Genomic DNA, 24,450 nt, shown 5'->3' on the forward strand with positions numbered 1-24,450 from the left:
ACCCACAGCCACACACACACACACGCACACACACACATATATTTATGTATCTGTATGAAAATCCATGAGTTCATGCCTATACCATCAATGCCAATTCAGTGCTATAGAGGTCATCCTAGCTTTATCACTTCCCATATTTGTAATTTTTATCCATCAGTGAGAGAACTGGCAGCCATTATCCTTAGCATATTTATTTATTTGATCAGTTTCCTGAAATGTAACCAAATTCCCATCCTTGCCACCTTCCCTGCACACATATAGACACCCATATCACACCTCTAGGACTCTTTTCTCCTCCTCCTCCTCCTCCTCCTCCTCCTTCCTTCTCCTCCTCCTCCTCCTTCTTCTTCTTCCTCTCCTTCTTCTTCTTCTTCTTCTTCCTCCTCCTCCTCCTCCTCTTCCTCTTCTTCTTCTCCTTCTTCTCCTTCTTCTCCTTCCTTCCTTCCTTCCTTCCTTCCTTCCTTCCTTCCTTCCTTCCCTCCCTCCCTCCCTCCCTCCCTCCCTCCTTTCTTTCTTTCTTTCTTTCTTTCTTTCTTATTTATTTATTTTTTTTTTGAAACAGAGTCTTGCTCTATCACCAGGCTGGAGTACAGTGGCCCGATCTTGGCTCATTGCAACCTCTGCCTCCCAGGTTCAAGTGATTCTTCTGCCTCAGCCTCCCCAGTAACTGGGAGTACAGGCATGTAAAACCACGCCCAGCAAATTTTTGTATTTTTAGTAAGGACTGTGTATCACCGTGTTGGCCAGGAGGGTCTTGATCTGCCTGCCTCAGCCTCCCAAAGTGCTGGGATTATAGGTGTGAGCTACCGTGCCCAGCCCAGGACCCCTGATTCTACTCCCCAGACTGCCTCCTCACCCTGCTCGAGTTTTGACACTATTTGGGCATTTTCCCCATGTAGATGGCCCTCCTTGCCCTGCTCAGGATCTAATTCTAGCACTCCTATTGTGGGTCACCCATACTTGTGACTCCCTCCTTACTCCATTTGGTACTGACTCCCCAAGCCATGCTCACCGTCCACATGGTTGCCCTCCTCACCCTGCGCAGGCTCTGATACAGATGCTTATGGATGCTTACTTGCTCTGCCCCACCTGACTTTGGCTTTAGGATTGAGCTGTTTCTCAAGGCTTAGGAAAAGGAAGAAGTAAGACCATATTTTATTTAGAAAATGCTTCCTACTTAGTGTAGCTTTGACTATGAGTTGAGAAGGCTATAACATTTCCATTCCCTTTGACCTAAAAAAGCATATATTATTACTATGTATCTGCCTTAAATACTGTAACAATCAGCGGACAAGGAGCCAAATCATTTTTGAAAGAACTCCTAACCTAAATCACCATAGAAACAAAACAACCAGATAAAAAAGAAAGATTTCTTCGCATTTTTTCATCTTTTGTTCCAGTTATGGCCACGGTCTCAGAATCACTATTGGGTACTAATGATTAGTAAGTTAATAAACCTTACATTTTAAACAGGGTAGTTTCTGACAGCAGAGACTCTTGGATCAAAATTAATTGTATCTTTTAAAACTGAGAAATGCAAATATTTAGTCACAATAACATTACTGTCATTCAGTCATACCACAAGATTTTGCAAAGGAATGTCTATATTGAATTGATTTTCCCTTGAAGCTTTAGAACTAAAACCTCTGCAAGATTGCCCTTGATAATCTTTTCACGGTGATAAAAACACTGACAAGGAGTCAGGGCATTGTCATCAAAAAGCAGACTACAACTTTCCCAGGACAAAAATATTCAAGTTTGCCTCCAAACCCCTTCAAGATATAAACTAACTATTCCAAGAAGTAGCTTTTTCATTCCTAGTGTTACTCTAAATTTTTTTTTGTCTGAGAGACAAATTTAGCCTGTTTTCTAAATTAAGATATGTGATGATTGGACTTTTGTTTAATTCTAAGCCAAAATATACCCAAACTCCCACTATATTCCTTGGAAGCCCTAGATGCTGTTAAAGTGCTCTCTTGGTCACATCTCACTCCTTTTGGGAGTCAGCACTCTCCATCTGTATCCTCCTGGAGACCACGAAAGGGAAAACAGCCTCTGTGACTTCTCCAACCAGGTGGGTCAGATTAGCTTTACAGTCCTCACACAAGGAGGCTAACAAAGCCCGTCTGTGGGTGTTTGGGCACATTTTACAAAACTGCTGATGACCTCATGAGCCAAAGAAACCAGGTCTCACATTGTGGACTAAGCCTAAATATTAACACTACTTTATATTTATGTAGTGTCTTTTTTCCAAGGAACTCCAGTCTCTTTACAGACATTATGTCACTAATCCTCAAAGCATCCCTGTTTAGTATATGGCAAATATTATCCCCCTCCTTTTTTTTTTTTTTTTACTGTGATGGAAACTTCCAAGTTGATGATGGAACCCAGCCCCCTGGTTCTTACTCTATGCACTATACCATAAAAAAAAGTCAGACGAATACTTTTTCAAGCTATTCATTGCTTCTTGGGTGGGATTTGAGAGGATGTCTTGGCTTGTATGCATTTGTCTCTAGCTTCTATGATCCTCTTTTTCTTCTTCATTCTAAGTCAAGCATGTTCAAGCATATTTATCTTCCACTGTTGCTTTTATAGGAACATTAGAAGTTTGTAGCTGAAATTTGAAGTGAAAGGCTTTGGAATTGAATATGTAATTTCACTTATCACTCAGAGATCCCTTATACTTCTCATACCCCAAAAGAAATTAAATTTTTTTTAAAATTCACCATGCCAGCTTAGAGTGCATTTTATTTATAGCAATCACATGTTCACCAAAGTCAGGTAGTGTTCAACTGGAAACAACCAATTTGTATTGCATTATTAACATGTGCCAGATATTGTACCAAACATTTTCAAATACATGGTCTTATTTTACATATATTAATACATATGTAATATTCCATGTGAACTTGTTAAATTAATATATTTTTTTTTTGAGATGGATTCTAGCTTTGTCACCAGGCTGGAGTACAGTGGTGCAATTTGGACTCACTGCAACCTCCGCCTCCCGGGTTCAAGTGATTCTTCTGCTTCAGCTTCCTGAGTAGCTGGGATTACAGGCGGACACCACCACACCTGGCTAATTTTTGTATTTTTAGTAAAGATGGTGTTTCACCATGTTGGCCAGGGTGGTCTAGATCTCCTGACCTTGTGATCTGCCTGCCTCAGCCTCCCAAAGTGCTGGGATTACAGGCGTGAGCCACAGCGCCCAGCTAAATTTAGTTCTTAAGTGTATAAACACTCTCCTAGAGTAGGGCAAAGAAAAAAAAGAGGCTTTTGTAGAAATATGGCCTCAGTTGCTATATCCAAAAAAAAAAAAAAAAGAAAAAAAAAAGAGCTCCCTCAATTCTCTCAGTGGAAATCCCCAGTGTAAATATTTCCACAAAAGAGGAAAATGTGGGTAAAATCACCAGGATTTAGCTTCATACTCACAAAGTTAAAAACAAAAAACAAAAAAAAAAAAAACCTCAAAAGTTTGGTTCCTACATAATCAACAACTATACAAAGCATAGAGAAGAGAATAAAATACAGCCATACCTAAGGACGACAAATATTTCTTGATTTCACTTGGTTAGAGCCTTCCTAATCAGGATTATTAGAACCAGGAATTATGAACCGTAGTGTATAACTTTCTCCCTCCCTCCCTTCCTCCCTCCCTCCCTTCCTCCCTCCCTCCCTTCCTCCCTCCCTCCCTTCCTCTCTTCCTCCCTTCCTCCTCTCTCCCTCCCTCCCCCCCTTCCTCCCTCCTTTCCTCCCTTCCTTCCTCCCTTCCTCCCTCCTTCCCTTCCTCCCTTCCTCCTTCCCTTCCTCCCTCCTTCCCCTCCCTTCCCTTCCCCTCCCCTCCCCACTCCTCTCCTTCCCTTCCCTCTCTCCCTTCTTTCCTGCCTCTCTCTCTCTTTTTCTTTCTCTCTCCTTCTCTTTTTCTTTCTTCTTTCCTTTCTTTCTTTCCAGAGTCTTGCTCTGTTGTCCAGGCTAGAGTGCAGTGATGCAATCCACCGCTCACTGCAGCCTCGATTCTCTGGGTTCCCGTGATCCTCCAACCTCAGGCATCCAAGGAGCTGGAACCACAAGCGCACAACACCATGCCTGGCTAATTTTTGTATTTTTGGTAGAGATGGGGTTTCACCATGTTGCCCAGGCTGATCTCAAACTCCTGAGCTCAAGCAGTCTGCCCACCTTGGCCTCCCAAAGTGCTGGGATTACAGGCATGAGCCCTGCACCTGCCCCCATAGTGGTAAAACTTTAGTCACAAAAATCAGTTTCATATCTCATTTTAAAATTCTTTTATATGAACTACTGTCATGTTTTTCAATTTGGTAGACATCTGTAACTTAGGCTGAATTAGATAAAGCCAGTGAAATGAGAGACAATGGGGAAAAATTAGGAAAGCTCTTCTAAAATAAGGCAGAGAATTTCAACTTTTAATCACTGAATTTAAAAGCCCTCAGAATAAAAATGTGCCATATGCTTTGTCATAATGCTGTTCCACTCTGCTCTCTGGCCCAGCTAGATTCAAAATAGCCCGACATTTCTAAGTAAATAGTGCTTGATTTGAAACTGAGAAGCCCTACTATACCATGGAAAATCTTTATAGGTTGGAAAATATGTATATTATGTCATACTTTAGGTATATAATGTAGACATATTCTGTAGCATAGCTTTGCTGCAGTTTATACTCAACAACCTTGAGTTTTTAAGAAAATGTATTCATATATTCCAAATGTTTGGTTTTTCTTTCATAGGAAATATCAGCCTAAAGGAATACCCTGTATTTCAAGTAAAAACTTAGTGATGGGGAAATTTAAAAAGTGTTAGTTGAAAATCGAATGTTTACCCCAGCAGGGTTGCCATGCCTGACTTTGCTGATTGTGCACTGCATAATTCCAGGGATACCTAACACATAGACAGAAATGTGAATGGCACCCCCTGGGGTTGAGCAATGCCTGGCAGCCCTGATTTTAACTAAATAGTAAAGCTTTTGAAAATGTTTATGTTTTTTCTCTGATTCACTACTGAAGGCCAGTTGTGAGCCCCAGAAGGGCTTTTATTATTTTTCCTATTTTTTTTGGGTGTATGCAAGGTCCTTAGTTTTTTCCTCTCCATGTTGGTTCCAAAACACTTCCTTACTGACTGAGCTTCAGCACACTGCTCTGGCATTCTCCCAGCTCTAAGTTTTCATGAGTCAGGGAAAATATGTGCACTCTGAGACTTGTCAAACATGCTTAGCCAGCCCAGGGCTAATTTATGAAGGCCTCTCTCCATTCTTCTTTTCCATCCATATTCTTACAGTCTACTGCTTGTACCTTTATTTAGCCCTTACTTCATCTTACCTGTGTTGGATGTTAGTTGGAGTTTGTTGTTTACATATGTGTGTTCCTTACTACCTTGAACCACTCTACTGCCCATCCCTCCTGTCCTGCTGCCACCGTGTCCTGCCCTCATCACCGTGTCCTGCCCTCATCACCGCCATAGCACTTAGCATGGTGCCTTGACTCTTCTGCTTGCCTGACCCTCCTCTTTTACCCTTTCATTCTTTGATTTTCTTTCATTTTCTTTAGTCAGGAGGAGAATATGTGTTCTCTAGATGGGGAGAATAACTGGAGGAATGCAAAGAAATCTCACCTCCGTAAAAGACCAAGAGTAGCCCTGCAGATAGGTCTGTTACTTGGTCACAACGCTCCATTTCCTCATTTACTCTTACTGTGGCCAGGCCTGGCCCAGATTAAATAAAACAACTTGAAGAGAGTGATATCATGAATTTTATAACAGTTTAAGTTTTTAGTGATGCAGTTGATTTTAAAATGAAAACAGTGCAGATGTTTTTGCAAGATGTAAAAGAAACTGGTAACAGTGGTTGTCTTTCAGGAGGAGACTTGAGTGGTTCTGGGACAGCAGGAGAGTTTCACTATATACTTTTATGTTACCTTTGAATTGCATATTATTATTATTTATATGTTTTAGCTATTGAAATAGATATATAAAACTAACAAAACTGGAGGCAATTAAATAACTGTACTTGAACTAAATTGATGCTGTAGAAAATTCTGTTAATTACAGCAAAGTGTTTGAATATGTTTTTTAAAAAGTAGATCAGGAAGAGAGGTATGATTATTCTCATTTTGTGTTAGAAATTTTGAAAATGTTTCATCATTTCCTGGAAAAATAATATGAACATTAAGTTTAGGTGTGTACCCCTCATGTAAAACTTAACCTTATTCTGAACACCCAACTGCTTCTCTTTAGAGGCTTTCTATTTCTCTTCAAGTGAATTTAGGGCCAATTTCAAGTGAAAATCTGACTTCTTAGTGACTGTATCTTGCAACTCTGCCTCTGCCATGTATGGAGGAACTTTATTGGGGGATGCCAGAATTCCTAACTGTTGTCTACTTTGATCTCTCCTTTCTGCCAGTGAGACAGGCAGTTATGACCTGAGGTTTAGATATTGTACCAGTAGAGATCTTCCATCTTAGACAATTTTCATACCAAAGTGGTCTTTTTCTGATATTTTATGGGACCTATCTCTATAGTCATTTCTGTACTTACAGTTACGCTATGTTCCTTTCAACACCTGCTAAAGCACTTATAGAGACTCATGTTCAAGCAAATGACCTACATAGCAAGTCTGTGAGAAGCAGGGTATTGCATTTCCAATTCTGTATCTATTATCTTTTCATCTCTTTTTTGAAGAATCAGCAAACGTATGTCAAACTTTAGTACATCTAATGACACCATCATGTCATTGCCTGTAAATTTCCTCTATTCATGCCACAAACCAAGAAAGAACTTTTTTCATTTTTATAATTACCTCAAGTATGTGCTTGTGCGTGTTTATGTATTTAATGTATCCACTTTTAACTACCACAGAATTCATAATTATTTGCCCAGGCATTTGAAAGTAAGAAAGTAACTGATATTTTTCTATCAAAAAGCATTTAATAATATTTTAGAATATTTTATAATTTTAAAAAGCCAAATAATGTTATATTTTAAAATGTTCTTTCTTACCTTTACAAATAAAGCAAGATTACAAATAAAAAGATTTTTACAATAACATTTTTTATCACTTTGAAATAAAGGGGATAAAAGAGATTAAAGTAATAAACATGTTGATTATTATAAACATATCAAGTAATAGAAGACACAATTTTAACAGAATTAATAAACACATTAATATGAAACTTCATCTTTTTAAGTTTAAATATATTTAATATAATTTACACGTGAATACAGTCTCATAGATGGTTCAAAAACTGCCAATAAGGGTATTCCATACCTTTTCCTTTGCATTTAAAACACACATACAGGCTAAGCATAGTGGCTCACACCAGTAGTCCTAGCACTTTGGGAGGCTGGAGTGGGCTGATAACTTGAGCTCAGGAGTTTGAGATCAGCTTGGGCAACATGGTGAAACCCCATCTCTACGAAAAATACAAAAATTAGCTGGGCGTGGTGGTGCATGCCTGTAGTCCCAGGTACTCAGGAGGCTGAGGTGGGAGGATTACCTGAGACGGAGAGGTCAAGGCTGCAGTAAGCTGTGGATGGCACCACTGCACCCTAGCCTAGGCTGTCTCAAAATATACACACAAACACACACACATGCACTCACGCACACACACATGCACATGTGCACACACAATGCGTTGTTCAATATGGCAGCCACTAGCCACATGTAGCTATTGAGCACTTGAAAATATGGCTAGTTTGAATTGAGATGTAAGTATAAAATATATGCTGGATTGTGAGGACGTATTACCAAAAAAAAATGTAAAATATCTCCATCATTTTAATATTCATAAATTGAAATGATAGTTTTTAATATATTGGGTTAAATTAAATATTAAATTTTAATTTCAACAATCTTAAAATATGGCTGAAATTTAAGAGTATTTATCTGGTGTGTAATTGTGTTTTGTATTCTATTTTTATTAGGCAGTACTGTATGTAGGTATATACCTGCATACATTTGATTTGTAGACATCTTAAAATCACAAATGCCATAATATTGTCCTTTTTTTGAACTTACTTTTTTCACTTAACATACGTCTTATAGATTTTTCCCTATCAGTACACTTAAGTAAGCCTCATTCTTTTTAACTGTGGCATAGTAATCCTTAGTATTAAAGTATTCTAGGTTTATTTCAAGTTTTTGATATTGATGGAACATTTAAGTTTTCACTTTCTCTTAGGAACATTGCTTCAGGAATGTCTTTGAACATAACTCTTTGTGCATATATGGGAGCATTTCTCTAGGATAGAGGCCTAGGGGGCTAGAAGATATTTGAAGTTTTTGATTAGTGAAACTAAACAGTCCTGTTCAAAGTTTGCATTGCAATAAGAGAAGGCACTTATTTTTTATGGTTTCATCATTTTTATAAATCATGTACTGATTTTCTTTCCTTTTTTTGTTTTTTTGAGACAGGGTCTCACTCTGTTGCCCAGGCTAGAGTGCAGTGGCATGATCTTGGCTCACCTGCAACCTCTGCCTCCTGCTCACAAGCAATCCTCTCCCAACTCAGCCTCCTGAGTAGCTGGGATTACAGGCATATGCCACCATGCCCAGCTAATTTTTTGTATTTTTTGTAGATATAGGGTTTATCCATGTTGCCCAAGCTGTTCTCAAGCCACTGGGCTCGAGTAATCCACCTGCCTTGGCCTCCCAAAGTTCTGGGATTACGGGCATGAGACACCACAGCCGGCCATGTGCTGACTTCTTTTTTTTCCTTTTGCATTGATTTTTTATTGTGGTAAACAATATATAATATAGAATTTGCCATTTTAACCATTTTTAAGGGTACAGTTCAGTGGCATTAAGTGTATTTACATTGTTGTGCAACTGTCACCACTAACCATTTCCAGGAGTTTTTTCATCTTCCCAAACTGAAACTCAATACCCATTAAACAATAACTCCCCATCTCCCTCTCCCCATAGCCCCTGGTAATCATCATTCTATTTTCTGTCTTTATGAATTGACTACTCTATATATCTTATACGAGTGGAATTATGTAATATTTGTTCTTTTGTGACTGGCTTATTTCACTTAATGTCCTCAAAGTTCATCCATGTTTCAGCATGTATCAAAATATCCTTCCTTTTAAAGCCAAATAATATTCCATTGTATGTATATACCATATTTTGTTATTCATTCATCTATCGAGGGACAGGTGGGTTGCTTTTACCTTTTGGCTATTGTGAATAATGCTGTTGGATGTGTACCCAGCAGTGGAATTGCTGGATAATATGGTGATTCTATTTTTAATTTTTTGAAGAACCGCTCTACTGTTTTCCGTAGCATTGCACCATTTAACATTTCTACCAGCAATGCACAAGTGTTCCAGTTTCTTCACATCATCCCCAACTTGTTACTGTTTTTTTTTTTTTTTAAGAATAGCTATTATAATGAGTATGAAGTGCTATATATCTCTGTGGTTTTAATTTGCATCTCTGATGAAATGCAAATTGGCCAATTGCATATCTTATTTAGAGAAATGTATCTTCAAGTCCTTTGCCCATTTTAAATTCAGGATTTTGTTTGTTTGTATTTTAAGAGACAGAGTCTCACTATGTTGCCCAGGCTGGTCTCAAACTCCTGAGTTCAGGTGATCTTCCTGCCTCAATCTCTTGAATAGCTGAGATTACAAGTGTGAGCCACCATACCCACTAAAATCAGGTTGTTTTGTTGTTGTTGAATTTTAGGAATGCTTTATATATTTTGGACATTAATCCATTATCAGATATATAATTTGCAAATTTTTTTTCTCATTCCATGGATTGCCTTCTTGATAACAGTGTCCTTTGATGGACAAAAGTTTTAAATTTTGAAGTCCAAGTTACCTATTTTTTCTTTTGACTTTGCTTTTTGTGTCATATCTAAGAAATCCTTGTCAACTGCAATGTTATAAAGATTTTCCTTATGTTTTCTTCTAAGGGCCTTATAGTTTTGGCTCTTAAGTTTAGGTCTTTGAGCTTTTCTGAGTTAACTTTTATGCATGATCTAAAATAAAGGTCCAACTTTATTCTTTTGCATATGGGTATTCTGTTTTCTCAACAGCGTTTATTGGAAAGACTGTCTTTCCTCATTGAATGATCTTGGCATTTTTGTTGAAAATCATTTGACCATATACATGAGGGTTTATTTCTGGGCTCTTTACTCCATTGGTCTATATGTCTGTCTTTATGCCAGTATCACACTGTTTTGATTACTGTAAGTTTGTAGTAAGCTTTGAAATCAGGAAATGTGAGACCTTCAGCTTTGTTTTTCTTATTCAAGATTGTTTTGACCATCTGGAGATCTTTGAGATCCCATATAAATTTTAGAATGGGTTTTTCTATCACTGCAAAAAATGTTTTTGGGATTTTGACAAAGATTGTGTTGAATCTGTAGATTGCTTTGGGTAGTATTGACATCTTAACAACATTGTCTTCCGACCTGTGAATTCAGATGTTTTTCCATGATCTCACTATTTTATACATTTTATATGTTGCTTAAGAAGCTCTTCCCAGTGCTAAAGTTATAGATCATTTTTTCTATATTTTGTTTTAATAAATTTGTAGTTTGGGTTTATACATTTTGTTCCTTAAGTTAGCTGGGAAATTTCCCCCAGTATGAGAACTTTTTTCCCATTTTATTCGTACCACCTGAATAGCCTGCCCTTTCCCTGCTAATTGAAATGCCACCTTTTTTCATAAACCAAAGCATAAGTTTGTTTTTAAATTTGCTATTCTATTTCACTGATCTATGTACATGCTCTTGTACTGTTGCTATATTTTTAAATTAATTTTATAGTAGGTTTTAATATCTGGAAGGGTAACTGTTTCTCCTCATTCTTCTTCTTTTTTGGTTTTTAAGATTTTCTCATACATTTGCTTTTTCAGTTAACTATTAGAATCAGACTAACAAATTCCAAAAGATGTATTATTGGAATTTTGATTGAGATTATATTTATTTGAGGAATTAATCTTGGGAAACATCATTTTTATCATAATATGCCTTTGTGTTTTGAGGAAACATTATTTCTAGTATCTATATTCTTATTATCATCATAGTCCCTAGAAATTTTCTATTTACTTGTAAGTATTCAAGGTTACCACATAGAATAGCTCTCTTTGTCCAACAGAACTTTCTGTGATGATGAAAATGTTCTGTATCTGCGATGTCAAATAGGTAGCCACTCACCACGTGTGGCTATTGAGCACTAGAAATGTGGCTAATGCAACTGAGGAAGTAAATTTTGTTTTATTCCATTTTGATTAATTTAAATATAAATGGCCACATGTAGCTGATAGCTATCAATTTAGACAGTATGGCTTTTGAATGTATGAATAACTGTGTAACTGAATGAACACTTTTATAAGTAGCAGAAGTAATGTAGCAAAAGAATTATTAATACTTACTGTATGAAAGACATTGTGTAATGTATTGCAGAGAGGCAAAAGACCATAAAATTAATACACATGAATTCCTAAATAAAAATCCAATCCCAGATATAGGACAATTTGTTTATAAGTATTTATGTTGTCACAAACATTTAATTACAAAAATATGCTGTGGATTTTCATTAGAAAGAAAGTTCATGTCAGATTAAAGGACCAAAAGAGGCTTTGTGGATGAAGTTCTATTAGAAATTGGCCTTGAGGGAATTATTCAAAACTTAAAAGAAAGAAAGCAATGGAAGATTTCTGTTTTCTTAAATTTAGAGGAAATAGAGAAGAGGGAAAAGAATGTGGTATGTTTGGAGGATTAGTTCCCTTGGTTGCTGTAACAAATTACATATTTGGTGGTTTAAAACACCAACAATGGCCGGGCATGGTGGCTCACACCTGTAATCCCAGCACTTTGGGAGGCTGAGGTGGGTAGATCATGAGGTCAAGAGATTGAGACCCTCCTGGCCAACATAGTGAAACCCTGTCTCTAACTAAAATACAAAAATTAGCTGGGCATGGTGGAGTGTGCCTGTAGTCGCAGCTACTCAGGAGACTGAGGCAGGAGAATCGCTTGAAGCTGGGAGGCAGAGGTTGCAGTGAGCGGAGATTGTGCCACTGCACTCCAGCCTGGCACCTGGTGAAAGAGCAAGACTCTGTCTCAAAATAAATAAATAAATAAATAAATAAAAATTTTAAAAATGGGGGTTTGTAATGAAGTGCACTGAAGGGTTCTAAGAGCAGACCTGTTTTAGAAAGATCCCTACGGCAGCAGTGTGAAGGGTGGATTGAAATCAACATGTCAGTAGTACCTCACTGCCTCTGGGGGCTCTAAGAGAGGTTTTGTTCTTTGCCTTGTCCAGCTTCTAGTAGCTGCTGGCATTCCTGGTCACAACAGTCTCTGACCCTATTGTCACATTGTCTTCTCTTCTGTCTGTGTTCACATCTCCCACTGCCTTAGTCTTACAAGGATATATATGATAACATTTAGGGTCTACCTGGATAATTAAGAAGAACTCTCCATTTCAAGATCCTTTATTACATCTATAGAGACACTCCCTCCCTTTTATACTTTTGCCATGTAAGGTCACATTTATAGGTTTCAGAATTTAGGATATGGACATCTTTTGGGGGTCCATTTTTCAATGTAACACAAATATCCAATTTGCCTGAAGTTAGGGATTCCTGTGGCAGGAGGAATTATGATAACTGTCAGTCACTGAATGACTTGCACATTTGAGATGTTGTACCAAGTGCTCTACTGTGCTATTCCATTTACTCATTACAAGAACACTGTGTAGGCATTAGGAGATGAGAAAGGAATCTAAGGTGGCTATGTTTTCTACCTTTGATGACTAGGAAATGACGATTTGCAGAAATTGTAGCGTCATGAGGAAAAATTGGTTACAAAGGAGAAACAATATATTTGACTTTGGCTGTGTTTAGTTTAAGGTCCCAATAGGCTGTGCCTAAGGAAAGGTCAACCCCAGATAGCAGCTTAAGAGCCCTACAAAGAATTCTTATGGTCTCTTCTATAATTTCTTACCTTGTTTTCCCCTTTGGGTTGAAGAAACAAAATATAAGGAGCACTAAACTTAAATCAGGAGACCTGGGTTAAAAACTTCTACTTACTAAATGTGTGAACTGAATAAGTCATTTCACTTCTCTGAGCTTCAGTTTCTATATCTGTAAAAGAGGAATAACCATTCACTCTCCCATCACACACAGTTATTGTGAGGAATAAATAACATAACATATGTGATGTTTTTAGTATATAGTCTGTTGTAAGCATTTAAATGTTTAATTTGAATGTAATAAGTCTTAAAGCTATCTGGATCCTAAGTAACAGTCTACATTATTTTTACAAATCTATGATCTACTGCTTTTCCCATTGTCCACATGACCATTCTGTACTTTCACCAAATGACCATTCTGTACTTTCACCATTTAAGTGTTTTAAATGCCACCCAAGACCAATTTACTCCCTTTCTAAGTAGATGACCTAAACTGTACTTCATAGAATAAAGGCCATCAAACATAAATCATTCAACTTTCTGCTCCCATATTTAGATATTTGCATATCTCTGTATCCACTTTAGCTCATTCCTTCAGACCTCAGAAGCAGTAATATCCTTTCTTTTGTCCCAAGTAAACACTTCTTTCAATCTATGCCTTCAATGCAATTTCCTTCGTCCTTAGCTCCACATCACACAGTCAATGCCCGGTGGACATCCTCATTTGACATCTATTCCAATTCAGAATCTTGAAAACAGGGTGTTTCTTCATCCATCTTCCCTACCATGCTCCTTTCTCCTACTCCCTTGACTTCTATTTCCCATCTTGGTCACTGGCATAATCAGAAACGAGTAATTTTTTGTCATGTTTTACTCCTTTCTTTCCTTTACTATACCTGTGCTCATTCCAATGAATGATCAAGTGATGGTAGGGCTCAGCTTCAGGCATTCATTCTGTCTCTCCTGAGCCCTCTATCCGTTTAATGCTCTCCCTCTAACTTCACTGCTGCTTTTGGTCTTGCTCAGGTCATCTTTTTTCTGAAGTAACCTCATTGCTTCTTATCTCACTCCTCTCCAATCCACCCTTCACACTGCTGCCATAGGGATCTTTCTAAAACAGATCTGCTCTTGGAACCCTTCAGTGCACTTCATTACGAACTCCCATTACAAAATCCAAACTTTAAAGAATGACATTGTCTGACCCAGCCCACCACTCCCACACCTTTCCTGTTAGCCCTGTAGAACTACACCCAATTCCCCAGAGGTATCATACTTTATGTCCCTGTACCTGTGCTCCTTCTGTCTAAAGTGTGTTATCTGCAACCCCATTTCCTAATGCTGTTTGCCTAGTGAATGTCTGCTCATTTTGCATTAATTAGTTCAAGCTTTATATCCCTTTTGAAGCCTTGCCAGGCCTCCCCAGAAAGAACTGATAAGATCTTTTTCGAACCCCTGCTGGACCCTATACATGACTCTGTCATTTTCTTGGTAACCTGTTTGTTTCCCCCTACCAGGCCTTCTTTGAGGACAGGAAGTGTCTTGATCAGTTTTGTATCTTTAGTGTTTAGCACAATGTCTGGCACACATAAGGTGCTCAAAAAATATTTTTCAAATAAATGAATTATAAAATTTTAAGTCATATGATGCCTTAGAGAAGAGGGGTAAGGGGGAACTTATATAATAACTTTTGGAGATAAATGGAAATATCTGATTGTGAGCCTAAGAAGAATATACATTTATCTCCTAACGGGAGATAGTCATCGTCCAGAACTCTGGCCACAAACTGCAGAAGATAAAGAAATTAATTGAATGGGCAACCCCTTCATAAGTCCCGTAAAACATGGGATAGTCCCCAATGTGCTCTCGATGTGATTTCCTCCATCCTTAGTTCCAGTTCACATAGGCAACGCCTAGTGAACATTTGGATATCTCACCTCCAATTCAGAATCTTAAAAACAGAGTCAATTATTTCTCCATCTATTTCCCCACCATGTTCCCACCTCCCACTCCCTCAACTTCTGTTTCCAATCTTGGTCAATGGCATTACCATAAACTTGGATAATTTTTGTCATGTTTTACTCCTTTCTTGCCCTTACTGCACCAACATATTAAGAAAGTCTACAGCTCCACTGGTGTTGGAGGTTAGTATTCTCTCAAAGCATTTGCTTTCTTACTGCTCATTCATCACAATGTTAACAAACTACATTTATGTTAATAGCATTTATTTTATAATTACTGTTGATCTACCTTTCATTGTGGCAAAAAGATAAATGTTAAGGGAATCAAAACTAACATCAGTGCTATAACTTACTTTTAGGGACATAGATCCTTTGAACCATAGAAATATTTGATCTGAAAACTGCCAAACCCAAAGATTCTAGACATAAACTTAACTACACATTTATACTGGTGAGAACTGGTTTTCTCAAAAGAAAACATTTTGCCAGATCGGACTTGAAAAATAATTTTGAAGTAAGCAAAATTCCCCGCACTCACCCCAAGCACAAAACTCACCATATTTCTTGGTTGCCTGGGGCTGCCCTCTCCCTTGGTTCCCCATGCAGGTCTACCTCCTCATGCAAAACAAGTACTGTGCCCTAAACTGCCCTTTCTGTGTCACAACATATCTGTCTTTTTTTTTTTTTTTTTTTTTTTTTTAAACCTGTGAGGCTCTGTTTTTAATAGGCTGCCACTTGGAGACCACTTGGTAAATTCGCTTATACTAACGTCCTATTGAGTCATTTTTAACAGTAGTGTGTTGGATACATAATGCCTAACCCTAAGAGCCAATCTAATAAAGGGACATTTCCCACCATCTCATATATTTTCTGTATCTTTTCATGTTTCATTGTCTTTAAACATATTGAACTTTCTGCCTAGAATAATCTCCCCCTGCTCCCACCACCACTTCCAGTCTGGTGAACTGCTACTTATCCTTCAAGACCCAGCTCAATGTCTCTTCTAAGGATCCTCTCTAAATTCCCCTGGTGAGTTGGTCACTCCCTCTTGACTTCTATACAACTTTGTGTACTTGCCTCAATTTCTTTAATCTTTTATTCACTCTTCAAATGACTTCAAGGTGACTTCCCACCAATCCAGTAAACTCCATGTGGTGAAATCAAGTGGACATATTTGAGTCTTCATCTTCCTTGCCCTCTCAGCAACACTTGACACTATTGACCACCACCTTTTAATTTCTCCTCTTCTTCTTCTTAAAACCCCCTGGCTTTCTCAACATGACAGTCTGCTTGTCTTCTTTTGTCTCTCTCTTTCTCAGTTTCCTTTGTTGGCTCATCCTCTAACTTATCTCTAAATGTTGGAGTTCCTTAGGCTATGTCCTGATCTCTTTCCCTTTTCACGCTCTGGTCTTTCAATAAACAAACTCTTCCACACCCACAGCATTAATTACCCTCCATATGCTTATGACTTTCAAATTTACATCCCTAACTACAGACCTCTTTCTTGAACTTCAGACTTCCACATATAGTCACCAATTCAACCTGTCCACGTGGAGGTTTTGCAGGCACTCCAAACTCAGTAGGCTCAAAACTCCCATTGTTCTCAACCTGAGATAACAGCACCTCTATCCATGCAGTTAGCTAAAGTAGAAACTGGGGAGTTATTATTGACCCATCTATCTCTCTCTTACCATGGTATCCAATCGGCCATCCTTCTGACTCTATCTCCCAAATATATCTCTCAAGTTTGACTTCTCTCCATCTCCACTGCCACGCAAGTTATCACCTGTCTACCACTATAGCAGACTCATCACCTGTATCTGCTTGATGTCTCCAATACATTTCTACACTTCAGGCAGAGTGCTCTTTGAAAATCTATTCATCAAAAAGTATTTATTGAAACTTTACTATGTCAAGGCACTTGGTATATGTTAGTGATACAAATGTAACCAAGACATGCATGTTCCTAATCTCCTAGAACTCTATACAGTTCTATGATTGGGAGACCTAACTTATTTGTGATGGAGAGAGTTTCTTTGAGGAAATAATTTTTTATCTGAGATCTGAAAGAATGAGCAGGAATCAACTAGGCAAAAAGGGAGGGGCAGTGGAGGGGAAAGATCATTTTAGGCAGAAGAAATATCATGTGCAAAGGTTCAGAATTAAGAGGAACCAAGGTATAAGAAGCAAGGTATGAGGCTAGGCACAGCCAGGGCCTGAGGAGTCATAACTCTAACTGGGAAGTACTCAGGCGTTCTAATAATGCCTCAAACAGCCTGCCAAAGTAGATGAGTGAGTGGAGATGTGAGCACTTTTCTGAAGAGAGAGTACACAGCTTTCATCAGGGTCTGTGACACTTTCCCTCTCTTGAAAATGTAAAGAACCATATCTGGGCTATGAAAGGCCATTTTTGGACTTTTCCTAAAAGCAATGGATGCCATTGGAAAGTATGAAGCCAAAAAGTAACACAGCCAGATTGTAAAATCCATGGGGCAGGAATTTTTATCTTTTTTGTTCACTGATTTGTCCCAAACACCTCAAAGAGTGCCATGCATATAGCTGACACTCAATAAATAACTGCTGAATGAATTGCTGACTGCCTATTTTGGCATTACATTATATTGCATTATATTGTAATTGTATACTTAATGTCTCTCCTTTGCAAGGCTCAATTCTAGGAAACCAACTATGTCTCATTGATCTTTGTATTACTAGAGATATGATTTTAGTGCCTTGCTCATGGCCTGGCTTAAAATCAATTTAATTTATTTGTTCATTCATTCAGCCAATAATTAAAGAGCATCTACCAGATGCCAGGAACCGAGAATACAAAGATCATTAAAATATTGGGGCTGGGCATGGTGGCTCATGCCTGTAATCCCAGCACTTTGGGAGGCTGAGGCATGCAAATCACCTGAGATCAGGAGTTTGAGACCAACCTGGCCAATATGGTAAAATGCTGTCCCTACTAAAAATACAAAAAGTAGCTGGGCGTGGTGGTAGGTGCCTGTAATCCCAGCTACTTGGGAGGCTGAGGCACAAGAATTGCTTGAACCTGAGAGATGGAGATTGTAGTGAGCTGAGATTGTGCCACTGTACTCCAGCCTGGGCGACAAAGCGAGACTCCATCTCAAAAAGAAAAAAAAATGGCACTAACCTCAAGGAGTTTATACTCTGGATGGGAAGATTAGTAAGTAGGCCTGATAATACTACATAGTAAATGCTACAAAGGGGGTAAGAGCAGAACCCAGCCCTGGGGCGTCAGGGAAGCCCAGCAGGCAGAAAAAACTCTGGAGCTGCCTCTGGACCAAATGAAGAAGGGAGGAACAAAGCGTAGGAGTGGGCATTAAAGGCAAAGTCCAGAGCGGGGCAAGCAGGGCCCATTAGAACTGCAAGTGGTTAAGTGTGGGGGAAGATGATGCTGCAGACATAGGCCACAACCATAAAGCACCTGGACTTTATTCTGAGGTCCATGGGAAGTTATTAATGGATGATTGATGAAGCAGAAGAGTGATGTGGTCAGATCTGCATATAAGACTGTGCTCCAGAGTAGAGAATGGATTAGAGAAGCAGTCACAGTGGGAGTAGGAGTGATTGGGAGAGATGATGTTTGCCTGCACTAAAGCAATAATGGGAATAGGTGACAATGGATGGATTTGAGAGCCAGTAAGGAGGTAGGACCAAAAGGAATTAGTGATTAATTAGATGCTAGCAAGAGAATGATGGAGTAGTCATGGATAATTCTCTGGTTTTTAACTTGGACACCTTGGGTGAGTGAGAACGACGATTGGGAACAGGCTTAGAGAAGCAGAGGATGAATTCCAATTTGGGCAGACTGTGCTTGAGTTTTCTCTGGAATACCCATGTGGAGATTCTTAGTCGGCAGTTGGATACACACATGGATCTGAAGGTCAGAAGGAAGGTCTAGGCTGTAAACATAAATGTGGGGTCTTTGCTTATGAATGGTAATTGATTCCTAGAAGTGGATGAGATCACTCAGGGAAGGTGTGGAGAATAAGGAGAAAGCCAAAGACAGAACTCTGGGAGAACATTCAACTAACAAGCATTTTTTAAGGGAGTGAATAAAGGAATAAGTGATGATTTAGAAGAAGGAATCCTTTCTAGAGCTTCCCAAATACTGCTACCAAATCAGCTGGCTATCCTATTTGTGCCTAAGGCAAAGCCTGCTTTTTGGCTTCTCAAATGGAGAATATGTTACTAAACCAAAGATGGAAAATAGGGCAACATCATACACAGAAAGCATATCTTCTGGGCTTTTTTCAGATACGTATGTGGATACTCTACTCCTGAGGCTCTATTGGCAAACAGATCATAGCAGCCTCTTGTTAGTCTGCATCAAGAAACACTTAATAATTAAAAAAAAGAAAAAAGAAATACTTCAAAAGGTGTATGTTTAAAATATAATATGAAATGTATTAGAAGTCATTTGATGATCATCTGATGTTGTTCAGATCATCCAGATAATCTTTCTAGCCTGCCTGATCACTGGCCCTTTGCTTGGATGTTGGCTTTGGCGCCAAGTATACAAACTCAGCCAGTTGGAATACGCCTGAAAAATGTTTCTCAAATATTCCTTTCTGTGGATAAATTTGTTGGTTTATGTAGTTTGTATAGATTATTCATCTATGCTAAGAAGTATCCCCTGACTGATAACTTACTTGTTTTTCAGCCCACTGATATTCTATAAACTATTGAGAGTTCCCAGGTTTCACTATTACCTTGAGATATTGAAGATACTGAAAATACCTTCATTATTGAAGATATTTTGAGTCACTGCAATAAAATTACAGTTCTGCAACTTGTAATTAAACTTTGATTTATTTGAACAATGGAAGAAAAAGAGAACAAAACTATTAAACCGTCAGGTCAACTGGTCATTTGAGAATTTGTACACTCATCTTCTCTTCTTTCATGTGTACCTAGATTTGATAGAAGAGAGGATAGTTTGGTTTAAATGGAAAGCGTGCCCAAGGAACATTTCTAGACAAGTTAAGTTTTACCAGATACTTTTCCTAGAGTCAAACCATAACAAATGCATCTCCTAGATAACAACTTAGTTTTTGTGCTTTAAGTTTTTATGTTGGTATTTCCTTTCCTTTAGAACAAGCCATTTCAAATTTTTACATGTATAAGAAAATGAGTTATTTGCTGGGCTGCTCTATTTATTTTCCCAGAGTTTTATATAGCTTCTGTCTTAGTATAAACCAAAGGGAATTTGTGGTTTCTGAAATCAGAAATTCAACTGCTTTCTAAAACTAAAGGATGAATTAGTGCTTAAATTAGCCATTTGACACCCAACCTTTGTTTCTAATGGTACTTAAATGTTTTATTGGCACTTCCACTATTTTATTATAATAGCATATCAATTAAATAATAACATGCCTCTCCTAGAAAAGACAAAAAGGATAAATTTGGAACCTCTACTATATATTCTCACAAGTCTTGCTTTAAAAAAATATATATCTTATTCAATTTTCCTTCCAAAGAGAAAACACAGGACATGGAAAAACCTTTCCTCCCATCTAGTGGCTGGAAAATATATAAATGTCCTCTATGTGTTTCTTGGAATTCCAGGCATTAGGGATTGTTTCACAGATTATATCTAATTGTTCACTCAGTTAAGCAAAAATAAGCTATAAAATCTTTAGCAAAGCCAAACTCAATGGCAAAATATATATCTATAATGATTCACTAACCAACTTCCCTTTCACCAATAACATACTCCTCAGTAGAAAGATTATGGTTCTTCTTAATTCATTAATCTGAACATACCATAGAAAAGACAAGGCAGTATGTCCCTACTACCTGAAACTGGGACTTAAATTACATTTGCCTCTAAAGCAATCAGTGTCCCAGATCTCTCCTGAACCTTAATTGCTCCTTCTTGGCCCCACACCTTGACAAGCCTTCTCTCAAGAATTGGATGTGTTGAATTCACTGGAGAGAGCCAAAAAACTGTCCCAGAAACTGGCTGCCTCCAAGGGAAACTTAGCTCCTGAAATTTGGAATACCAGACTCTGATACTGGCAGCAAGGCCTCTATGCAGGGCCAAACCAGCCCACAGGAAAGCAGGTTGGGATCCGTTATGCAGCTTGAGGGATTAATGCTTGGTCTACCTGTCTAATATATGTCTTGTGCAGATGTCAAAATCTCTGCTGAATTATGCCTCTCTCTGGTGATTCTCACAGATTCAAAGAATGAATTTTGTGTGCAGTCAGCAAAGTTCTGAGTGCTCCAGGAAGAAGAGGAAGGTCAGTGAACCAGAGAAGGTCTTCGTCCCTAACAGAAAATGAAACCTAGATAATTCTTGCTACATTTATTTTAAAATAAGTTTATTTTGTAAAAACATGCATGAATTGTCTTAGCAGGAAAGTAAATTCCTGTTTCCAAAACCTTTTTCTAAGTTTTTTGCTCAACTTTTTTCTGTCAGTTTACTAAGTGCCAAATTGCTGGTCAGGTAGGACATGAGTTCACTTTGCCACAAGGAAACAAGGTCAATAGAGCTGCCTTGGGATAGCATTACTTTAAAGCTGGGTTAGAGATGAAGCGCCTTTTATATTATATTTGTAAAAGAGCCACAGTAGATATTTTGGAAAGAAGCTGTTTTCTCAAAGGAAAGAAGGATTTTTTTTTTTTTTTCATAATTAAACTCTTCAATTATTTAGACTCCCATGAAATGTTTTAACTTGTTGTAACCTGTGTACTGGAATCCTTCTGTAGCTGTATTAAATATTCCCACAGAGTTGCATAGGATGTGTGTGGAGGCGCTTATCCAGGTGTGATTTATGTATTAACCTCAGTCACAAGGTTGATCAGCTAATTGTGGGACCAAAATGTGCTTTCCCTCAACTCTGGCCTCAGGCCCTCTTCTGTTAGACAATCCAAAACAGGGAACATGCTGCAATTCAGGAACCTGGCACTCTTCTTAAGACCTATATTAAATATTTCCCAATAATCACTTCAGTTTACCAGTCTGTAACCTGCAAATGATGCTATTAGTTCCTTCCTTATTCTAGAAGAATTTTGATAGACCAAATTAATGACTAGTATGAAATGAACAATAAATGATTTAAAGTGTTATTTCTATTATTTATATAACATTAGATTTAGTAAGTTATGAAGTGAGGTTTAGTAATTTAATTTAAATGGATTAGACCAATAAGTTAAATGTTAAGTGTGTGACTTATGGTTAAATAAAATAAAAATACAAGATTTTTTTTGGTTGTTCATCTTATTTCCCACAGAAAGGAAAAATCTCTTTGCCTACATCAGTGTTTCTTCAAACGTAAACTGTAGTGAGATCATCAATACCTGGAATGCTTGTTAAAATATGGATTACTAGGCCTGCCTCCTTTCTACTAAATCCAACTCTCAGGTTCAGGCACTGTGGAAAACTTTCCAGATTCTAACACACACACACACACACATACACAAAATGGAGAGCCAGCAACCTCTGACCCAGACTAAGGTGAATCTCTGTAGGAAAATCTCAGGGAGCCTGCCTGTTCAGCACCGCCCCTTGCCAGACTCTCAGCCATTCCTGACTATCTAGGGCAGCCTACCAAACAGGGGCCTTAAATTGGGCTGTAGCACTGGGGCCTGCCGGCGAGAAGGAGCATTTCCCCTTCTTTTAGCATATTAAGTGGACTCATGAAAGCCTGCTCTACCCCTGAAAGTAAGGGAATGGAATTGGATTTATTATATCCTTGATAGAATTGTAGACTGAGTCACTATAATTTCTTTTAAGAGAATCACATAAAGAGATTAGCTGTCTAGTAGAGGAATTGGGTTTGTATCTCTCCAGAGAGAAGATGTAAGAGCAAATTGGTAAAGGCTACAGGAGATCATCAATTTGGCTCAGTATGAAGGGGAGCTTTTTTTTTTTTTTTTTTTTTTTAATAGAGATGGGGTCTCACTCTGTTGCCCAGGCTGGAATGGAATGGCATGATCTCAGCTCACTGCAACCTTGACCTCCCAGGTTCAAATGATCCTCCCACCTCAGCCTCTGGACTAGCTGGGACTACAAGTGTGTGCCACCACTCCTGGCTAATTTTTGTATCTTTTTTAAAGATGGGGTTTCACCATGTTGCCCAGGCTGGTCTCAAACTCCTGACTTCAAGTAATCCACCCACCTCAGCCTCCCAAAGTGCTAGAATTACAGGCATGAACCACCACATCCAGCCCAGGAGGAGCTTTTTAACTCTACAGTTGTCAGTTGTCAACATTTTGAAATGGACTACCTTGTGAGTTAGTGAGCTTGTCTTCACTGCAAGTGTTTAATCACAGAGGAGCTTCACAAAAACTCTATAAAAGACTCTCAAAGCGAATTAGCAGTACTGAGTAATTAGTCAGTCTGGGTTTCAAAAGGAACTATTTTGCTTGAAGGGGAATTGAGCTTATAATTTGTATTTGTGATTGTCATAAACTTAGCCTAAGGTTGACAGATCCTTTAAGTCAAAGTCTCAAATTTGAATCTGTCTAGAAAATTTCTTTTTGTTTTTTTCTTGAGGTGGAGTCTCACTCTGTCGCCCAGGCTGGAATGCAGTGGAATGATCTCAGCTCACTGCAACCTCTGCCTCCTGGGTTCAAGCGATTCTCCTGCCTCAGCCTCCTGAGTATCTGGGATTACAGGTGCCTGCCACTGCGCTTGGCTAATTTTTGTAGTTTTTAGTAGAGACTGGGTTTCACCATCTTGGCCAGGCAGGTCTTGAACTCCTGTCCTCATGATCCGCCTGCCTTAGCCTCCCAAAGTGCTAGGATTACAGGCATGAGCCTCCAAGCCCAGCCAAAAATTTCTATAGTGATTTTATTATCTCTATTAACACTTCTTTCCCCAACAGAACAGTCTTTATCACTGCCAGTGTGTGGACTGTGTTTTTGAGGCAGTGTGTATGCAAGGCAACAGAGAAGTTTCTGGGCCTGTGCCCTTGGCTGGGCACACAGGGAAGGAGATCTGTTATCAAGAGAATCTGAGAACCATGAAAATGTGAACTTTCTGATTTTACACAGTGGGATTCAAATATGCAACCAGCTATCAATATTGGAATGTATTCAGTTCTATTTAGTGAATGATTTATTAGAAGGAAAGAAATCTTTTCTTTAGGCTATTCATTTTGGTCCTTAATTGTAACGGGATGAATAAGCATAAGTGCATCAAGGAGCTGACACTTCAGTAAAGAGAATGAAAACAGGCCCCACACTGGGATGCCTGAGCTGTACTAGACCCTTCCCTCACACTGACTGTGCTTGATTCATCAGTGTGATCACAAAGATTAGATGATGATAGTTGGAAACTGAGACATTATTAAATAAAAAGTTACGCAGGGGAAATTTTAATTTGGCTGTTTGGGGTTTTTCTGTCTTTACAGAAATTTGGTCTAGCTGGAAAGACATGGGTTATGCTCATGATTGCCTCCAGCCTTTGAAGCCAGGCACCGAAACCACACCTTCATTTCCCCTCTTGCAGGTCCCTCTGCTGTCTGGGTTCTTTCATTCTCCAGCTCACCTCTGCCAGGAAGAGGCTGGAAATGTTCATCAG

The 24,450-nt window shown here is 38.5% G+C and overlaps 1 protein-coding gene across 1 annotated transcript in view; it reads left to right on the forward strand.

The window, feature by feature from the left end:
- The window catches only part of HORMAD2 (HORMA domain containing 2), a 96,081-nt gene extending 73,957 nt beyond the window's left edge, over nucleotides 1-22,124 (forward strand). Inside the window, exon 11 of the mRNA XM_032256852.1 lies at nucleotides 21,101-22,124. Within this exon, the coding sequence (XP_032112743.1) occupies nucleotides 21,101-21,205 (105 nt within the window). The 3' untranslated portion in view covers nucleotides 21,206-22,124. The remainder of the gene's footprint in view (nucleotides 1-21,100) is intronic.
- The last annotated feature ends 2,326 nt before the right edge of the window (nucleotides 22,125-24,450 follow it).

The sequence above is a fragment of the Sapajus apella genome, unplaced genomic scaffold, assembly GCF_009761245.1.
Source record: "Sapajus apella isolate SASKATOON/1434 unplaced genomic scaffold, GSC_monkey_1.0 scaffold95, whole genome shotgun sequence".
NCBI lineage: Eukaryota > Metazoa > Chordata > Mammalia > Primates > Cebidae > Sapajus > Sapajus apella.